The following is a 19,072-nucleotide window of genomic DNA, read 5'->3' on the forward strand; positions in this document are numbered from 1 at the left end:
CCTTCCGCATCACAACTTGCCCCATCTTGCCCAGTCCCTAATTACACCTTATAGCCAGACCCATCTTCCACAGCCCTATTTTGTTCCCCATGACCAGCCGCATCTTCCTCCCCAGGAGGACGAGCCACCTTATTCTCATACCCACCAAGCCCACGTTCCCCAAGGCCAGATCACTGACCCAAATTTTCGCCTGTGTATTCAAATGATGCGGCACACACTACAGTTGTTAAATAATTTTCTAAATATTTTGGAGGATTATGCACCCCAATAATGTATTATGCGCCTCTTTATATCTAGTCTATGTTAACATCTTAATGTTGAAGACTTTAAGAATTATTTGAAAGAAGAAACAAACACTGTATATTGTAGCAGGGGTTAAATATTCTAAGCCAAAGCTTCCCAAACTCCGCCATTACAGTCCAGGGTTTAGAGATATCTATTCTTGAGTCCAGGTGGTTAAATCAAATTAACTGAGGTACTGATTAAGCGACCTGTGCTCAAGCATGAATATCCTTAAAACCTGGATTGTAATGGCGCAGTCTGGGAAACTCTAAGCAGTGATTCAAGCCATGTTTTCTTTTGCATGTCAGGGACTGTTTTAGTAAACCAGTGCAAGTGAATGTCAGAGCTATAGATTAAATATACATATTTAATACATAATCACTGTTTTAGCTGAATTTTCTTTTTGCTAATGGTACTGTAATCAGGTGATAGTTTAAGTTTTCACAGGGTGTTTCATAACGCCAAACGGAAAATGTACATTGCACGCCTTTCTCCCCTGTTGAGGACTATGCCTGTGGGCTCTCATTAATAAATACGCCATCTCCCTGCAGGGCACCCAAGAAATAACACCGACTGTATGGTAGCAGAAAGTAGACATGGCGCAGTGTATTGAACAGTACCTAATTAGTACACATTAAATGCATCAACTGAGCATGGTGTAAATATTCAGCAGCTATTTAATATGGGATGCAGTCGTAATCCAGACTCCAGAATCCCCAACATGCTGCCAAAATGGCGATGCTGGAACTCCGATTTCATGCAGCCCTCCGTAGTGTTAGTCCGCAGTGGGGGGTGGGTAGGTTTAGGCACCCCCTGGGAAGGAAAGTTAAGGCTATGGGAGGGGGGGCAGTGGCAAAAGCAGGATTTCTAGAGGGGGGTTTCCAAATGCGTTCCACATTCTACCACTTTGCAGAACATTGGTGCAAGTGCAGGAGTCTGGGAGAGCAGTAGAGGAACCTAGTAACGACCCTGGATATTAATGTAAACATTGGTCTTTTTATACACTGGATACTGTATGGAATACAGTATTAATATTTAACACACTATAGATGTTCTATAGTATAGGCTGTATCAAACATATTTAAATAATAAAACACAAACATACAGCAATAGAATCAGTATTGCACTTTCTAAGCACACATTCTCCCACCTCATGGTAAGGCTTCTGTCTCTTCTTCCTGTTAGTTACTCTCTGGTCCAGTGCATTGATTGAGGACTCAGATCCACACACACAGCAAACTTGGTAAAGGAAGCTGCTATCACCGGGAATGAGCAGTATTTCTGTTCTGTCCCTTACACTGCATGTTGTAGTGGCAGCTCTGGTAATCGTAGTATATGTCATTGATAATTTGAGCCACTTGCCAAGAGGAGGGGGGTTTCCAGGCAACCGGACACCCCCCCTGCGTTTGCCTATGGGGGGGGGTTAGGTTTAGACACCACTGGGGGAGGGTTAGGGTTAGGCTGCAGGAAGGAAGGGTTAGGGGGGTATTGGGGGAGGGTATGTATACTTACTTACCCCCTATAATGATTCTCTCCATCGGGATGCCGTGATCGGTCTTCTGACCGCCGGCATCCCAAACGTCGGTAAAGTTTATCACACCCATTTAATATATCACAAGCAATAAACAAAAATTAATGAGCATATAAAAATTATATAAATGAATAAACCGGGAGAGAGTAGATCACAATAAAATTAGCTACAAGGGGCCTGATTCAGACACAATGACGATATTAACACAGACCCATGTGTGGCAGGTGGGCGCTGCAATGGAAAGCTGGAGAACCCTTAGTGTAGTGGGGATGAGAAGCCTGTTAGGAGATGTCGCCGGGAGTGTGAATCGGCAGGGGTCATGGACCCTTTAGGTGCAGGATCACTATATCCAAAATCAGTGAGGAGAGATTCAGTAGGAATCAAGTTTCTCAGGTGTTCCCCAGAAGGTGAATCAGCCTTAATACGCTTTCACTATATATACCAGCTTCAGCAGTAGTGACGCTGCTATATCCAGACATAACTTCTGACAATCTAACTAAATTTAATTTACATTATATACTGTAACATTATAAATATTATTATAGTGTTAGGAGAATGAGAAGAAAGAATATGAATGAATGAATGAATGAATGAATGAATGAATAAGACAGATGGAAAGAAAGAGATGGGGTAGACAGATGGGGTATATTTACTAAAGTGCAGGTTTTTAGAGGTGGAAACGTTGTCCATATCAACCAATAAGATTCTAGCTATCATCTTATAGAAGGTGCTGTATCAATAAGTGGAATCTAAATGCTTGCTATGAGCAGCATGCCACTTCTAAAAAACCCGCAGCTTAGTAAATATACCACTAAGAGAGAAGACTATAGAGAGATAGTGATCAAGGGAGCGAGAATGAATGAATGAGAGAGAGAGAGAGAGAGAGAGAGAGAGAGAGAGAGAGAGAGTAGTGGAGACAAGTGGAGAGAAAATGAATAATAAGCATGAATATGGATTAGAGGGGGTAATTCAGACCTGATCACACGCTGGCTTTTTTCGATGCGCTGCGATCAGGACAGAACTGCGCATGCGTATGTACCGCAATGCGCAGGCACGTCGCTCGGGTACAGAGCGGTTCGTTGCTGTGCGATGGGTTTTACGAAGAATCCATTCGCACAGCCGATCGCAAGGAGATTGACAGGAAGAAGGCGTTTGTGGGTGTCAACTGACCGTTTTCTGGGAGTGGTTGGAAAAACGCAGGTGTGTCCAAGCGTTTGCAGGGCGGGTGTCTGACGTCAATTCCGGTCCCGGACAGGCTGAAGTGATCGCAGCGGCTGAGTAAGTTCTGGGCAACTCAGAAACTGAAAAAGATCTTTTTGTACTGCTCAGCTGCCCATGCGATCGCACCCTATGCAAAGCTAAAATACACTCCCCTGTAGGCGGCGACTATTTGATCGCCGCGCTGCAAAAAACTGCTAGCGAGCGATCAGGTCTGATTTAGGCCCAGAGTGAGAGTAGGGTAAAGACAGCTGGAGAGAGAGAGAGAGAGAGAGAGAGGTAGAAAATAAATATAGGGATTGGATGCATAAGAGGAGAGAGTAGCGGCAGATAGGTAGAGAGTGTCAGATTTCGGTATTTGTTGTTGGCCCAGGACAGGGACTACTGGACAGGTATGGTTGGAGGGAGCTGGAGTGACGCTAGGTGAACGAATGATGCTGTTGGTACAGGGCTGATAGCAGTGGGTAAATGGAGGGGAAGCATACTGCTATAATGGAGTAGCGCTGAATCCATAGTGCACAATGAAAAGAACACTTGTAAACTGTACTTAGTACTGCAGGTTAGTAGTAATGATGTGTGGCACTGCCTCTCCTGCCTACCTTGACCGCACATCTCTGATCAATACTCACCAAATTCCCAGCAGTATATACTGCTGCACCTGTGTATAATGCTCGCATGTATATACTGCTGCACCTGTGTATAATGCCCACATGTATATACTGCTGCACCTGTGTATAATGCCCACATGTATATACTGCTGCACCTGTGTATAATGCCCACATGTATATACTGCTGCACCTGTGTATAGTGCCCACATGTATATACTGCTGCACCTGTGTATAATGCCCACATGTATATAGTGCTGCACCTGTGTATAATGCCCACATGTATATACTGCTGCAGCTGTGTATAATGCCCACATGTATATACTGCTGCAGCTGTGTATAATGCCCACATGTATATACTGCTGCACCTGTGTATAATGCCCACATGTATATACTGCTGCACCTGTGTATAATGCCCACATGTATATACTGCTGCACCTGTGTATAATGCCCACATGTATATAGTGCTGCACCTGTGTATAATGCCCACATGTATATACTGCTGCAGCTGTGTATAATGCCCACATGTATATACTGCTGCAGCTGTGTATAATGCCCACATGTATATACTGCTGCACCTGTGTATAATGCCCACATGTATATACTGCTGCACCTGTGTATAATGCCCACGTATATAGGAGTGTAAATCTGGCTCTGATACTAGCCAGTGTCTCCCCAGCCATTTGCCTTACTGGTTAGTAACTGTGTGCATTTGGTGATTGCAGCGGAGAATGCAGGCTGCTAATGATGTGGAAGGCTGAAGATGCACTCTGGTGTAACAGGACAGCTCAGAAGCAGGTACAGCAACATTGGGTAGCGCCCAGCTATGGTGCTTGCTGTGGGGAATGTGCACAGCACACTGGAATCTGTAGAGAGTGTCCAGCTATGAGAACTGTCCCTGGGCTTGTAATCAGGCAGCGGAGACTACACTGGAAACTGAGGTACAGATGTGTCCTGCAGCCACACCAAACAACCCCTCTCGGCATGCCAGGGGCCATGAGACTCTGCTAGCACTGGGCATCCTTTTTGCGAAAGTGCGTCTTAAACGCAACTTGATGTGACTAGGACACACCAGGAGACTGTGCTGATTACTTTAATATGCGACAATTGTACATCTGTATGCAACTGAGTCTCTGAAACTGTATACGAAGTGCTATGGTGCTCTGGCCACGGCTTTTCTCCATACCAAGTGCTGTTTTGTTTCATATACAGACTCAGTCACACAGATATACAAGTGTTGCATATCATTAATCAGCACAGTCTCCCAGAGCATCCTAATCACCTTGCATTGCGTGGAAGACGCATTTTCTGAAAAAAAAAAGATGCCAGACGTTAGCAGAGTTGCACGGAACCTGGCTGCTTTCTCGCATCAGTCATCTCACGCTGCATGGCGCATTGAGGCTGGATGTATGAGGGCACATCTGTAGCCAACACAGGGAATAGAGTAACATTCTGTGGGACCCAGGAAGACAGGCGTCTAATGAAGTTGTTTTGACGAGGAGCAATGCCCAGAGAGAGGTTTATATAAGCTGCAGTAGTTGCTGATAGGCTGTTGAAGTCACATGTGGAAACCCACTGATTTTGTGGGGTTTTCTTTATGCTGACTTCTTAGACTCTGGGGACTCGTGCACGGTGTAAACCCTGCTAATTGAATTGCTTCAGCGCTGCAATTAGCCGTGGGGAATACTCCCACTAGACTAAAAATGCAAAAGACAGGTCCGATCCAAGTGATCCATGCCATACATCATTATACTTAATCTGCGGCTTTACACCAAATTCTTTTCTACAAGAATACGAATCCTCTGTACCCCGTGCACTGTAACCAAAGTGCACATAATGCCAATGTCCCTGTGAGGTCTAGATCTGTCTACCCAATATCCCAAGACATTGATGTGGTTAGGGAGCAGCTCCACCGCTTTTACAAGAACTACGAGCTCCTTGTGCGCAAAAGGTAAGGATCTCGTGGTGAAAATACCATAAAAAGTCGCATAATCACTTATACCATCACTTCCCATTGGTGAGGTAGTTGTTCTCATGGCGCAGCACAGTGCTACAAGCACTATTGTTGTTTGCGTGAAATACCTGTTCTCATTGGTTCAGTGCACTGCATTTTATATTGTTTGCACTGACACGAAACTAGTTATAGTATAATAGGTTGCATTGGTTGAGCACACTACAATTCTCATTGGCTGAAGTCAGTGGCGCTCTATTTCTCTAGAGCAGCTGAGGTGGACAATTTTAAATATAAAACGCCAGTTCGGCATTTAGCGTGTACAGTGTAATCCATCGCTATACATTTGTGTATCTTAGCAACGTATCCAAAATGTTTGTTAACATAGGGCCTAATTCAGATGCACGCACATGCGATTTTCTCGGCGTCACAATTGTCACCCACAGGAGCTATCACAAACTCATTCGCCATTGCGTACACATACGCAACTATACGCTAAATGGAGGAACATCAGGTTTAACCACTTTACTGGCTAATATTTAAAATAAAAAAAACATTCAGAAATTGTCTGATTTTTATGATTGAATAGGTCAAGAACATATATTTAATTAATTTAAATATTAATTAAATACTTATCCAAAACAATTTTCTAAAAAAATAAATAAATAAAAATTATTTTTTTTCAAACATAGGATCACCACCATCGGAACATTGCAACTTCACACTTTCCCGCACCAGCTTCTCCTGGCAGCCTCTGGGGGTCCAGAGAAAAGGTGATGGCTGCTTTTTAACATATTCACAGCGGATATGTCTGCGGCCGCGGGGTGGCGGGTGCGGCCTAGCCGACTACTCAGCCGCGATCGGCAGCATTGTAGGCACTGGAGGAGGGAACAAGAGCCCAATAGCACTAGGGCTCTTCTCCATTCCTCTGTTGCTTTGTGTATGGAGAGAATATTGTAAATAATGTATTTAACAGTACTTTGTCCTTGGTGAATAAACATGGCTGCCAGCACCTACTGGCACAAGAAGGAACACCAGGACCAGCTGGGACCTGTATTTCACCAAGGAAAATGGAAATAAAGACAACATTTTAAGAAAAACCACTAATTAAGACAAAAAAACACTTTCAGCCATTTTTAATTAAGTACTTTCTTATTTTGAAAGTTCTGAAGTAGTTTGCCTCCTTTAAAAAAGCAAACATAAAAAAAACAAAACCAAATCACGACATCAAACGCCGCCATAATTCTCTCATAGGGAGCCAGTTCACTATGGGACACTGACATGAATAGGAGTGCTGTGATTGGTCAGAGCTCTCCTGCTCTGACCAATCTGAGCGCTCTTATTCTTTCCTAGGGCAATGCCTGTAAGTGAACAAAATTCCTGCTATTGTCTGTGTATTATTTCCTAATTAAAAAAGTATACTTACTGTAACTTTGATGTAACTCGCACATAAAGAGGAGCCTGCAAAAAAAAAAAAAAAAAAAAATCATCAAATTCTTAATATGAAAAAAAAAAATGAAAATTGCACATAAGTGCTTTATTTTTGTGAAGTGAATATCTGTGTTTTATATGATGTCATATTTTCCCTCCAACAATTCTGGGCTAATAAACACATCTACTACTCAGGATGGCAGTGGGCACGCAGACACAGTAAAGTCTAATAAAAGTGCTGCCTGCCGTCTGAATAACTATTGCTTTTTCAAAAATACACTACTGGCTCGCAAAATGGAGCCCACCGTCTCGCGCCACTCTGCTGAATATGTGACGAGCCGTGAGCAAAGCTAAGGAATCTAAGGACACTACTGGGATTAGAGCAAAGTGATGGAGGCCAATGGCTTTGGCCTCCATGTATCAGAGACCCCAGTGGCAACAGATTATCTCACAGTTCGTTATCCAATGCCCACGTTACACTTCCTGTGTCCAGGTGTCATGGTAACAGCTAGGTTTTTTGTTTGTATGTATTATCACTAAAAGCATTCTAAGTTCCAGTTGTTTTCAGGAACGAGGCGTGAACGTTGCGGCTACCGCATTGTACGCCACCGGCGCCACTCAGAGGATCAAATGCACTGCCATGGCAAAAACAAAAAGATCATTGAAACCATCGGACGAGTGAAAGAGGTTCTCCCCAGCTCCATGGGGCCTGAGCAATTTGTTTTGTCATTGATTGAAGCCGAACCACCGAATGTTTTATTAATGAACAGTCCCTGTAAGCCTTTCACGGAAGCTTCCATGATGATGTCACTAACGAAGCTGGCCGACAAGGAACTGGTGCACATGATCGCATGGGCCAAGAAGATCCCAGGTATGTACTACAGGATAGTTGTATGTGTGTGCTGAAAACTAAGTATTACTTCTGTACTGTAGAACAATATGGTTTATGCGGCTGTTGTAGTAATATAGAAATTGGGGCAAGGCTGGTTAATATTGTTTCAATAAGTCTTTGTTTAGGGTTGTGCCCGCTAAGAAGTCACATGGATCTCTGTTCATTGATGCAAACGGCGAGTTGATGCATATAGCGCATGCGCAGATGTGAACTTAGACATCATTGAGTATCATACCTCCCAACTTTTACGATGTCCCAGTCGGGACTCCTCTGGGCGGTGCAGCCGAGTCCGGCTGAAAAGAAGGCGTGGCGTCAGTAAAGGGGGCGTGCCTTCATTGGAATGCTAAGACTGCCTGCCACGCCTCCCGTTTTCATCACTGGGGGGGCAATGTCAGTGCTCTGTGAGCTACTGGCATGCTCCCAGTCCCTCTGCTTCCCGTGAGTAGACGCTGTGCGCATGACCATTGCTTTTATGCCAGCCACCACATTTGTCACAGTTAGTATCTGCACTTGCCCCTGTCCCATGGGGCTTCTGATGGATCCCGCTTGCACATGCATGAACCCTTGTATTGGTTGATTTTATGGGCCTGACACAGAGTTGGATAGAAACTAGCGAATTTGCCCCTGCATTGCAAGCATGGAAAATAATGCATCTATACCTCTGTAAGCATGTTGTGGCGTGCATGGCCCCTATCTGTATGTATGGTTTGCTTAAAGTCTCTGTTACAATACTGGTGTTACTACCTGAAGTCCAATGGCCAGAGTAGATGTAGAAGTGGGTAATCTGACGTAGCCTGGTAGGTACACAAGGTAGGTAGTCAGATATAGGGGGTCATTCCGACCAGATCGCACGCTGCCGTTTTTCGCAGCACGGCGATCAGGTCACTACTGCGTATGCGTATGCACCGCAATGCGCAGGTGCGTCGTACGGGTACAAAGCGGATCGTTGCTGTGCATTGGATTTAATGAAGAATCCATTCGCACAGCCGATCGCAAGGAGACGGACAGGAAGAGGGCGTTTGTGGGTGTCAACTGACCGTTTTCTGGGAGTGTTTGGAAAAACGCAGGCCCAAAACAGAAAACAGGATGCAAAATGGATTCTCTTGGTGTAATACTGGCCATCTTGGATGAGGGCAAATTCAAGGGCAAGTTCTCAAAACATAGCAATCTCTGGTGGTTGGAGGTATGACTATCAGACATCTCTAACAATGGAAACAAGATCCAAAATGGATTCTTTTGATGCAAAACTGGCCACCCTGGATAAAAGTAAACTCAAAAGCAAGTTCTCAAAGCACAGTGACCTCTGGTGGCCAGCGGTAAGATTTCCAGACATCTCTAAAAGTCCACATCATTTGTGTACACGTGCAACAGCCCTATACAAGGTTAAAAAATGACAGCTGGATATTGGTGCAGTTGTGCTTGACTACAAATCTCCATAGCCTGCAGTTCCATAAGAACGCCCTCGCTGAACATTGACTATGTCACAGCCCAGTAACACCTCTTCTGTTTTAAGTGTCGATTTCAGTGAAATGCTTAGGACTTTGCATCCCCTGTATTTGCGTGTTCCGGAGCATACTGTACTCCATGAGTAAACACACAAGACACACACCGCAAACAGATAAATGTGCAAGAGGGATGGATATTGTGAACATTGCACCAGTTTGGGTTTGCCCAGAGCCGGCCCTAACCAATATGATGCCCTAGGCAAGATTTTGGCTGGTGCCCCCAAGCACCACCGCTAGTTCCGCCTCTGACCCTGCACCCCTTTCCCAGCACCAGGCCAAAAAGGTATGTGTTTTTGTTGACAAGGGGCATGGCCACATAATATTACCCCCAATTCAAGTTATGCCTCACAGTAGTGCAACTTTATTCACAATTTATCATACGATAGTGTCCCTTATTCATGTTACATCACACAGTAGTACCACTTTACTTTATATACGTTCCCCCTCACAGTAGTGCCCCTCATTCACATAACATCATACTGAATTGCTCCTTATTCACATTATACCACACCATATTGCTCCTTATTCACATTACACCATACCATATTGCTTTTTATTCACATCAGACGACACTGTAGTTCCCTTTCTATACGTTACGCCACACAGTAGAGCACCTTATACACATAATGCCACACATTTGTAATGCATTTATACACATAATGACACACATAATGTCTCTTACACATATGCCGCACATTATTAGTGCCCTTATACACATGACGACACACACATAGTGTCCCTTACACATATGTTACACATTATTAATGCCCTTATACACATAATGACACATATAGTTCCTGGCGTGAGTCATCTGGTAGCTTTGATAACGTTGGGTGCCTATTTTTTCTGAAAATGCATCTTATTTGCATTGCTATGTGGCTAGGATGCACAAGCAGCTTCCGCTGATTAAAATGATATGCGGCATGCCTATATACTGTGTGTGACTGTGACTGTATCTGTATACAAAATGCTACACACAGAATATAGGCATGCCGCATATCATTTTAATCAGCAGAAGCTGCCTGTGCCCCTAGGTATACCAGATGCCCTAGGCAATTGCCTAGTTTGCCTATGCCTAAGTCCGGCTCTGGGTTTGCTGCTTCCCTGTAGGACAGTCCCAAAGCCATGCTAACCATGCTCGGCTGAACTGTCAGCTGCTGCATCGTAGCACTTATGTACGGGGTCAGACTCAGTCGTTCACAGATGTACATATGTCACACATCAAAAGGATCACTGTAATCTAGCAATGTAGTATTTCTGCAAACAAGGTGCACATTGTGAGTGAGAAAGACGCTTGGCACGACCAAGTCGCCTGGAATATGGCCCGGCAAGAGGGGCTGTTTGGTGCGACTGAAGTCACAGTGTATGAGGACACATCTGTGAGAGAGAATTTTTTTTTTTTTTTTTTTACAGGGTTTGTTGAGTTGAGTCTATATGATCAAGTCCGCCTGCTGGAGAGCTGCTGGTTAGAGGTATTGATGATGGGCCTGATGTGGAGGTCCATCGATCAGCCCGGCAAGCTTATCTTCGCCCCAGATCTTTCTCTTGACAGGTGAGTTATATCTGGCTAAACCCTGATTCTAACCACTCCCAGAGGAAATGAAGAAAGTAAAGTTCTAGTTCAATATGGAAAGAGGACATGCTGACCACTTCTGATAGAAACCAGTGACCTCAGAGGCAAGTGTAATGTCCCCTGTACACAGTATGTATACTATGGAGGGGAAGTATAAAGAGAGTGGGGTACATTGTTGTAGCGTGTTACAATAACTTTCCGGAAGTTATTCAACATGTCCACTTCTGATTCTGAAGGAGAATGAGTAAGTATGTGATTTCTCACTAGGCAGTACAATTAGAGAAGGTGTGAAGCTTTGATGGCTCCTTATAGTTGTAAAGAACCAGAGAACAAGGAACATTTCTTAATGTCTCTCCAGCTCTGACAAGACTTTTTTTTATTTTTTATATGCCATATAAATATCACTATTTCTTTAATGGTGCTAATGAGGAGTCTTCTCCTCAGTACTTAAGGCTCTCCATAATTTCATTATTTCTCAGATGGCTGAGTGTTACAGTCGTGAACCTTTTTCTTTTTACTTTCTCTCATGCTGCATGTCCTCTTCATCCCAAGTAATTATCTCCCACTTCCCTCCTCAAACTGTCACTCACACCTGAAGACTTCCCTTGCGCTTCACCTCACTTATGGTAACTTCTCCCCTCAGACTCTCTCCCTACGTCATATCCTTACAACTCTCTGATGTGTTCACTGCTCCCACAGATGATTGTAAAAGAATACTATTTGCAATGCACCTCCTTTTCTGATTCTCATTTGATTCTGTCTTTGTCAAGATTTTATCATTATAATTACAAATACATTAGATAATAATAACAACACCTATTTAAGTGAATATTACATAGACAATGCCCTTGCTAAGATTTTGGCATCCGTGTTAATCAATAAAATTGACCTGTGTGGACAAACCAAAGGTCTTCTCCTGGTATTGGGGTTATTGTGTCTAGAGACTCAGCTATGGAGGTATAGAGACTCAGCTATGGAGGTATAGACTTTACTCCCATGCATCCTGAAATAGGACCATAACAGACTGTACAAGCGTCCCCTCATATTGCTTAATAGATTATACTAGGTAGTATAGAGGCAGTTGCACTGCCACAGGTGGACATATTCAGACGGAGAATCCGCACCTCTATAAGGCTGATGCACTCTTCCAGATTGAAGCGACCTTGACATACAGTACACGCTGCATAGGCCCAGGGCAGCCATACATACAACCAGCCGGCTGAGTACCAACACCTTTTTATTTTTTATTAAACACACCATCAGATCAGTAACTGCATCTAATCGTTAGGTGAGTAGCAGAAATATTTTCTTGCAAAAACGCACTAAATAGATAAAAAAGGTGGGAAGAGAGGGAGGGGGGAAGATAGATTATTATTATTATTATTAGCCTTTATTTATATGGCGCCACATAGGATCCACAGCGCCCAATTACAGAGCAAACAAATAAGCAAAACATGAAGACAGTGACTCACAGTACAATAGATAGATAGATAGATAGATAGATAGATAGATAGATAGATAGATAGATAGAAAAGGGGACGGGGGAGTGAAAAGAGAGAGAGATGGGGGGGGGGGGCAGAAAGAGGAGGAGCAAGGGAGGAGGGAAGAATGGGGGGGGGAATGAAGTGAGAGGGTAAATTGGAATGGGGGGGGGGGGTAGGGGAAGGAGATAATCCTAGGTCAGTAACTGCATCTGATCTAAGGTGAGTACCAGCAATATTTTCTTGCAAAAACGTACTAAATAGATAGAAAAGGTGGAGGGAGAGGGAGGGGGGAGAGAGAGGGGAAAGAAAGGAGGGAAGAGTGAAAGTGAGGAAGAGAGAGAAGGGGAGAGGGAGAGAGAAAGAGGGTGGAGAGAGGGAGGTAGGAGGAGAGAAAGGGGAGAGAGAGGGAGGAAGAGAGAGAAAGGGTGGTGGAGAGAGTAAGTAATACAAAAAGCATCAGTAATTTTTTTTTGAAATCTGCAAATATCCACCACAAACAGTTCCAGGCTGCACACCACAACACAACGCAGTACCTGGGCTCTCCCAGAACTTTTGACTGGACCTCCATCCTTCCTCTGCTTCATGGCAAGTGGGCCATCCTGCTTCTCCCGTCTCCGAAGTCCTGCAGCAGCCACCATGGTGTCACCACCCCCATACTCTTCTGCTAGACTGTACCTGTTCATCCTCCTTGTTGGCAATTAATGCCCCTCCTGTCATGTGTAGCTAGTCTGCCATCCACCTGGTTGGATGCGCCTCTTCCTGCTCCTAAAGGTTGCTGAGTGAGAGAGAACATACCCCCTCCATACAGATCGCGACGTACAGACCTATTTGTAAACAAATCCAGCTACCCACTGTGCCACCATAGTTAGTTCGGTGGACATGTGAGTGAATGTTTCATGTCAAAAAGCAGAGGAGCATGTGCCGGGTTGTGTTTTACTGGCTCTGGTGATAAACGCACTCTTCTATTCACCATAGGTTAATTTACATTTAAGAACATTTACATAGAAGCCTATTTATCCACACTGTCAAGCTCTGAACATTTTACATTTTTGTACTGTAGCTTGATAAATAGCACAACCACAACGTCCCCATAAAGTATTCTAGTAAGTATTGTAATGGAAAATCCTGCAGACCCCATAGATAGCTCCCATTACATTGTACTTACCGGTAGGCAATAAATAGCCTTGTTACCTCATTTAGTGGTAATCATGTGGAAAGCGTGATTTGACGAGGGCTTGATAACATAGGGGTACATTTACTAAGCAGTGATAAGAGCGGAGGAGTGAGCCAGTGGAGAAGTTGCCCATGGCAACCAATCAGCACTGAAGTAACATCTATAATTTGCATACTATAAAATGATACAGAGCTGTTGATTGGTTGATGGGGAAATATCTCCACTAGCTCACTTCTCCGCTCTTATACTCTTATACCCCTTTCACATTGCTACTGCCGGATCCCACCCGGGAATTGGAAACGGGTCCTTCCTGGGTGGGATCCGGCATTGGACCCTAACAGCAGGCTTCCCGACCTGGCAATATGCCGGGTCGGGTTGCCATAGCGGTGGGGGGGGGGGGGGCAGAGGAGATTAGCTCCTCTCTGCGCCGCCTCTCCCTATGTAGTGAACGGGTCCCGGGTCACCCGTTCACACTGCCACAGACCCGATATTCAACCCGGGAATAACCCTTCTTATTACCCGGGTTGAATTACCGGGTCAGGCGACCCGGAATTCACCATGGGCCCTTTCACATCGCACAGTGACCCGTGTTGACCCGGCATATTACCGGGTTATTTTTGCAATGTGAAAGGGGTATTACATGAAAGACAGACTTTTCTTAGATGTAAAAATATGTCCCTTTTCAGATTTATGTTAATACATTTACAATTGTTTATCACTCAAAAATCAAATTGTGTAATTGTTTTACAACGTTGCTTTAATCTCTACCACAATCTGCCAACAATAACGTATCCTTTAAAAGTATTTTTGGGCGTCTTCTCTAATCCATCCGGTGATACCCCGAGCTCAGTGTCAGAGTAACACAATCTTCAAACATTGGTGAACATCAATAAGAGCGTGTACAAGCCAGCTCATTATATCTTAATTTGCTCCTAATATACGCCATCTACATCTGCACTTTAGAATATATTTCATTTTCCCTTGAATCACTTGCAAATGATTTTGTGCTTTGTCATTTTAGTTATACTCTGGTTTCCTTCCGTGAACCCTCCTGTGATTGGGAATTATGTAAAATCTTTCGGTGTTGTGTTAACAAGCAGGTCAATACGGATTTAGCAGCTGTTGCTTCAGTAAATATTTATTAAGTCATCTCCATAAGAGGGAACATTTGGGAGACGACGGCGCATGTTTATCGCTTTTATCATAATGTCTTTGTATAAATCTTTCCTAAAAATACTGGAATTATTCCAAAATTAAAACTCCAGATTAATAATGAGATAGAATAAAATATGGTGCTACATCTACCAACAAATAACATTTTGTCATTTTTCTTGTACAGTTGGAAAATGAAAACACTGGTCGCTGTGGGTTACAATAGCTTATTAACAAGGTTTCTTTTGCCCCAGTTTTCATAAATGTCCCGCAATGTGTTTTTATAGATGTCGGTGGCTTGATAATCAGAAGGCCAATTTTTTAGTTCTGACTTTTTGTATTGTGCATATAAATCAACTCTCCCTCTGTGGTCTCTATGGAACATTGGCCCTCATTCCGAGTTGATCGCTCGTTAGCTGCTTTTAGCAGCATTGCACACGCTAGGCCGCCGCCCTCTGGGAGTGTATCTTAGCATAGCAGAATAGCAAATGAAAGGTTAGCAGAATTGCTACTAAATAATTCCTTGCAGTTTCTGAGTAGCTCCAGACCTACTCCTAGATTGCGATCAGTTCGGTCCGTTTAGTTCCTGGTTTGACTTCACAAACACGCCCTGCGTTCGGCCAGCCACTCCCCCGTTTCTCCAGACACTCCTGCGTTTTTACCTGCCACGCCTGCGTTTTTTTAGCACACTCCCTGAAAACGGCCAGTTGCCGCCCAGAAACACCCACTTCCTGTCAATCACACTACGATCACTTGAGCGTTGAAAAAACGTTGCTCAAGCTTCAGTAAATCTCTAAAGTTTTGTGTTAAATAACTAAGCGCATGCGCGCTGCGTACCATGCGCATTTTCAACCTAATTGCTCCGTTGCGAAAAACGGCAACGAGTGAACAACTCGGAATGACCCCCATTGTAGTCTAACTACGGTTTGGTATATTTTGTTGACAATCACTGATGAAATGTCAACATGATTAGAATGTCAACAAAATGATCATGGAAGCCTAGCGGTGGCTTACTCGGTTCGGTGGGTCCAGCACTTCTAGCATGGAATTCCGGCTGATGCTGTGTTGGTTCCAGCAGTGAGTTTCACTAACCCCTGACCGCCCCTCTGCAGCCTAACTCTAATCTGCCCCCTAGTGCTGCAGCCCAACCCTCCCCCCTACTGCCTAACCCTAACATACCCTCCGCAGCCTTACCCTACTTTGCCACAGCCTAATGCTAATCCCCCCTGGTGCCAAACCTTAACCTCCCCTCCTGTAGCCAAACCCTAAACCTCTGCTACTAGATCCTAACCCTAACCCCCTGCCATAGCCTAACCCACTGGTCCTTGGAGGATGATGACATTCAACATATCAAAATTTCACATGTTGCCATTGTGAGTGTGTCTAAAATTCTGCAGATGCCGACATGTTTCCATACCCTTTTTGGCAAGTACAGTCCTTTTTTTTATGGTCTGTACCTGCCAAAAAGGGCTTTGTACCGATATAATAGCCTATGATTTGCGGGCACCAGTACAATTTCAACTAGTCGCTAAATTTAAAGCAGACATTGCCACTTCAAACTTAGCGTTATCTTGCGGGAATCACAATTGCATGATATAATAAAATAAATTAAACAAAGTAATTCAGAAAACATCAAATGAGATCCAGCCAAAATTATATGAATACTTGAAAAAAAAAAAAAGGACAAAGTAAATAAAACAATTGTCAAAATTGTTGATAATTGCTAGTAATGTTATGTCTTGTCTGATATGTAAATGAATTCTGAAGCAAAACTCGATAAACTGTATCACTATGTACCCGATTTCACAAACTCGGTCCTCAGGGCACTCTAACAGTCCAGATTTTAAGAATATCCAGAATTGTGTAAAGATGGTCGTCAAGACTCCCGCATCCAACGCCAGCCTCCCCCTTCCCCCGCCCACAACGGAGCACCAATGGGCAGTCCGAGGGGGACCCGGTGACGTGATTCACGCTGCATCATCGTAGCTCCGCCCCCCGCTTTCCAGTGCCTGTTTCCTTGGCACTGGATAGCGGGGTCGGAGCCAAAATTATGTTTTTATGTCGCAGCGCCCACAGACACGCCCCCTTACCACCAGACACACACTCTGTTCGCCGACCAGGCTGCCCCCTCCCAGAAGAGGTGGCAGCTATGTCGGCAAGTGTGAATAAGACTGACTGAGGTATTAATTAAGGCACGTGCTTACACATGGATATCCTCACACCTTGACTGTTAAGGTGCCTTGAGGACTGGGGCAGATGTATTGAGCCTGGAGAAGTCATAAAGCAGTGATATGTGGAAGGTGATAACGCAGCAGCCAATCAGATGCTAACTGTAATTTTTCAACCTGTAATGCTATCATCCATCTAATCTATCTATCTATCTATCAGGAGTGGTTCTAGGCACGGGCAAGTAGGGCACCCGCTGCCCACCTACATCCCGCTCCCCGGCTGCAGCAGGTGCCGTGGGCTGTGTGGGCGTCTGCTGTAGCCGGCGCCATTGTCTGACGCTAGAGGTCATTATTGACCTCTAGTGTCTGTGTGGCTGATGAGTATTGTTGTTTTTTTCATGTCTGTAAGCGGCGCAACTAGGGGGCAAATCTACAGGGGGCACAACTACTGGGGGCACAGCTACAGGGGCTACAACTACTGGGGGCATAACTACAGAGGGCATAACTGTGGTCACGCCCCTTCCCTATGAAGCCACACCCCTATTTTTGGGCCCGCGCCTTTGGCGTGCACTAACTCTGTTTTACCTGTCGGGAGGGGGGGTTGGGGCGCCAAAGGAAACTTTCGCCCTGGGCGCCATAAGGTCTAGAACCGATCCATCCATCCATCCTCTCCAAAGCATGATCCAACCCCTGGGTGGGAATTTGCAGAGTTGGACATATAGCATGCAATGTGCAGTCTGGACAGCTTGCGACAGGGATCTGGATGCTATCACCACACCAGCAAGCTGTCACTTAATACTCTGTAGAGTAGAGTCACATAAATAAAATGCCATTTGTGTATTCCAGGGATGAAGGTAAATGTGTGGAGGGCATTCTAGAGATCTTTGACATGCTGCTAGCTACCACTTCAAGATTCCGAGATTTAAAGCTACAGCACAGAGAATACCTATGCCTGAAGGCTATGATCCTGCTGAATTCCAGTGAGTAACTTATAATAAGTATTGTCTCCCCCAGCTTACTGGTACGTTTTGAGATAATTGTTTTATATATAGTAGTTTTAAAAGATCAGCCTGTGTATGGGCAGCTTTATACAGGTTTATGTGTGGCAATGGGTGCAGGTGTGTGCATGGCAGTGGGTACAGGTGCGTACATGGCAGTGGGTACAGGTGTGTGCGTATGGCAGGGGGTACAGGTGTGTATGTGGCAGTGAGTACAGGTGGTTGTGGCAGTGAGTACAGGTACGTGTGTGGCAGTGGGTGCAGGTTTGTGTGTGGCAATGGGTGCAGGTTTGTGTGTGGCAATGGGTACAGGTGTACGTGTGGCAGTGGGTACAGGTGTGTATGTGGCAGCAGGTGCAGGTGCGTACATGGCAGTGGGTACAGGTGTGTGCGTATGGCAGAGGGTACAGGTGTGTATGTGGCAGTGAGTATGCAGAGCTGGCCCTAGGCATAGGCAAACTAGGCAAATGCACAGGGCATTTGGAATGAGTAGGGGCACAAGCTGCTTCTGCTGATTAAAATGATATGCAGCATGCCTATATTCTGTGTGTGACTGCAGCTCTATCTGCATATACGAAATGCCTTACTTATGTACGGCATTAGAAAGGGCACTACTGTGTGGTCTAATGTGGATTAAGAGCAATATGGTGTGGTGTCATGTGAATAAGGGGTAGTTCAGTGTGATATAATGCGAATAAAGAGCAATATGGTGTGATGTAATGTGAATAAGGGCCACTACTGTGAGGAGTAATGTATATAAGGTAAATTGGTACTACTGTGTGATGTAACGTGAATAAGAGACACTACTGCGTGATATAATGTAAATAAAGATGCACTACTGTGTGGCGTAATTTCAACTGTGGGTATTATTGTGTGGCCATGCCCCTTCCCAGCAAGAACACGCCCCATTTTGGTCTGCGCACCGAATGTGCACACTGTTCTTATTTAAAATACAGTATAGGGGGTAGGAGCACCAAAATGAGGACTGCTAAGGGGTGATGGTGCTGGGAAAGGGGTACAGGGTCAGAGGTGGAACTATCGTCTGTGCAAGGGTGCATCAGCCAAAATTTTGCCTATGGCATCATATTGGTTAGGGCCGGCTCTGTGA

The 19,072-nt window shown here is 44.6% G+C and overlaps 1 protein-coding gene across 1 annotated transcript in view; it reads left to right on the top strand.

Moving 5' to 3' along the window:
- The window catches only part of ESR2 (estrogen receptor 2), an 80,361-nt gene that overhangs the window by 57,663 nt on the left and 3,626 nt on the right, over positions 1 to 19,072 (top strand). The window contains exons 5-7 of the mRNA XM_063948671.1: positions 7,587 to 7,889; positions 10,829 to 10,967; positions 17,813 to 17,946. Of these exons, the coding sequence (XP_063804741.1) occupies positions 7,587 to 7,889; positions 10,829 to 10,967; positions 17,813 to 17,946 (576 nt within the window). The remainder of the gene's footprint in view (positions 1 to 7,586; positions 7,890 to 10,828; positions 10,968 to 17,812; positions 17,947 to 19,072) is intronic.

The sequence above is a fragment of the Pseudophryne corroboree genome, chromosome 12, assembly GCF_028390025.1.
Source record: "Pseudophryne corroboree isolate aPseCor3 chromosome 12, aPseCor3.hap2, whole genome shotgun sequence".
NCBI lineage: Eukaryota > Metazoa > Chordata > Amphibia > Anura > Myobatrachidae > Pseudophryne > Pseudophryne corroboree.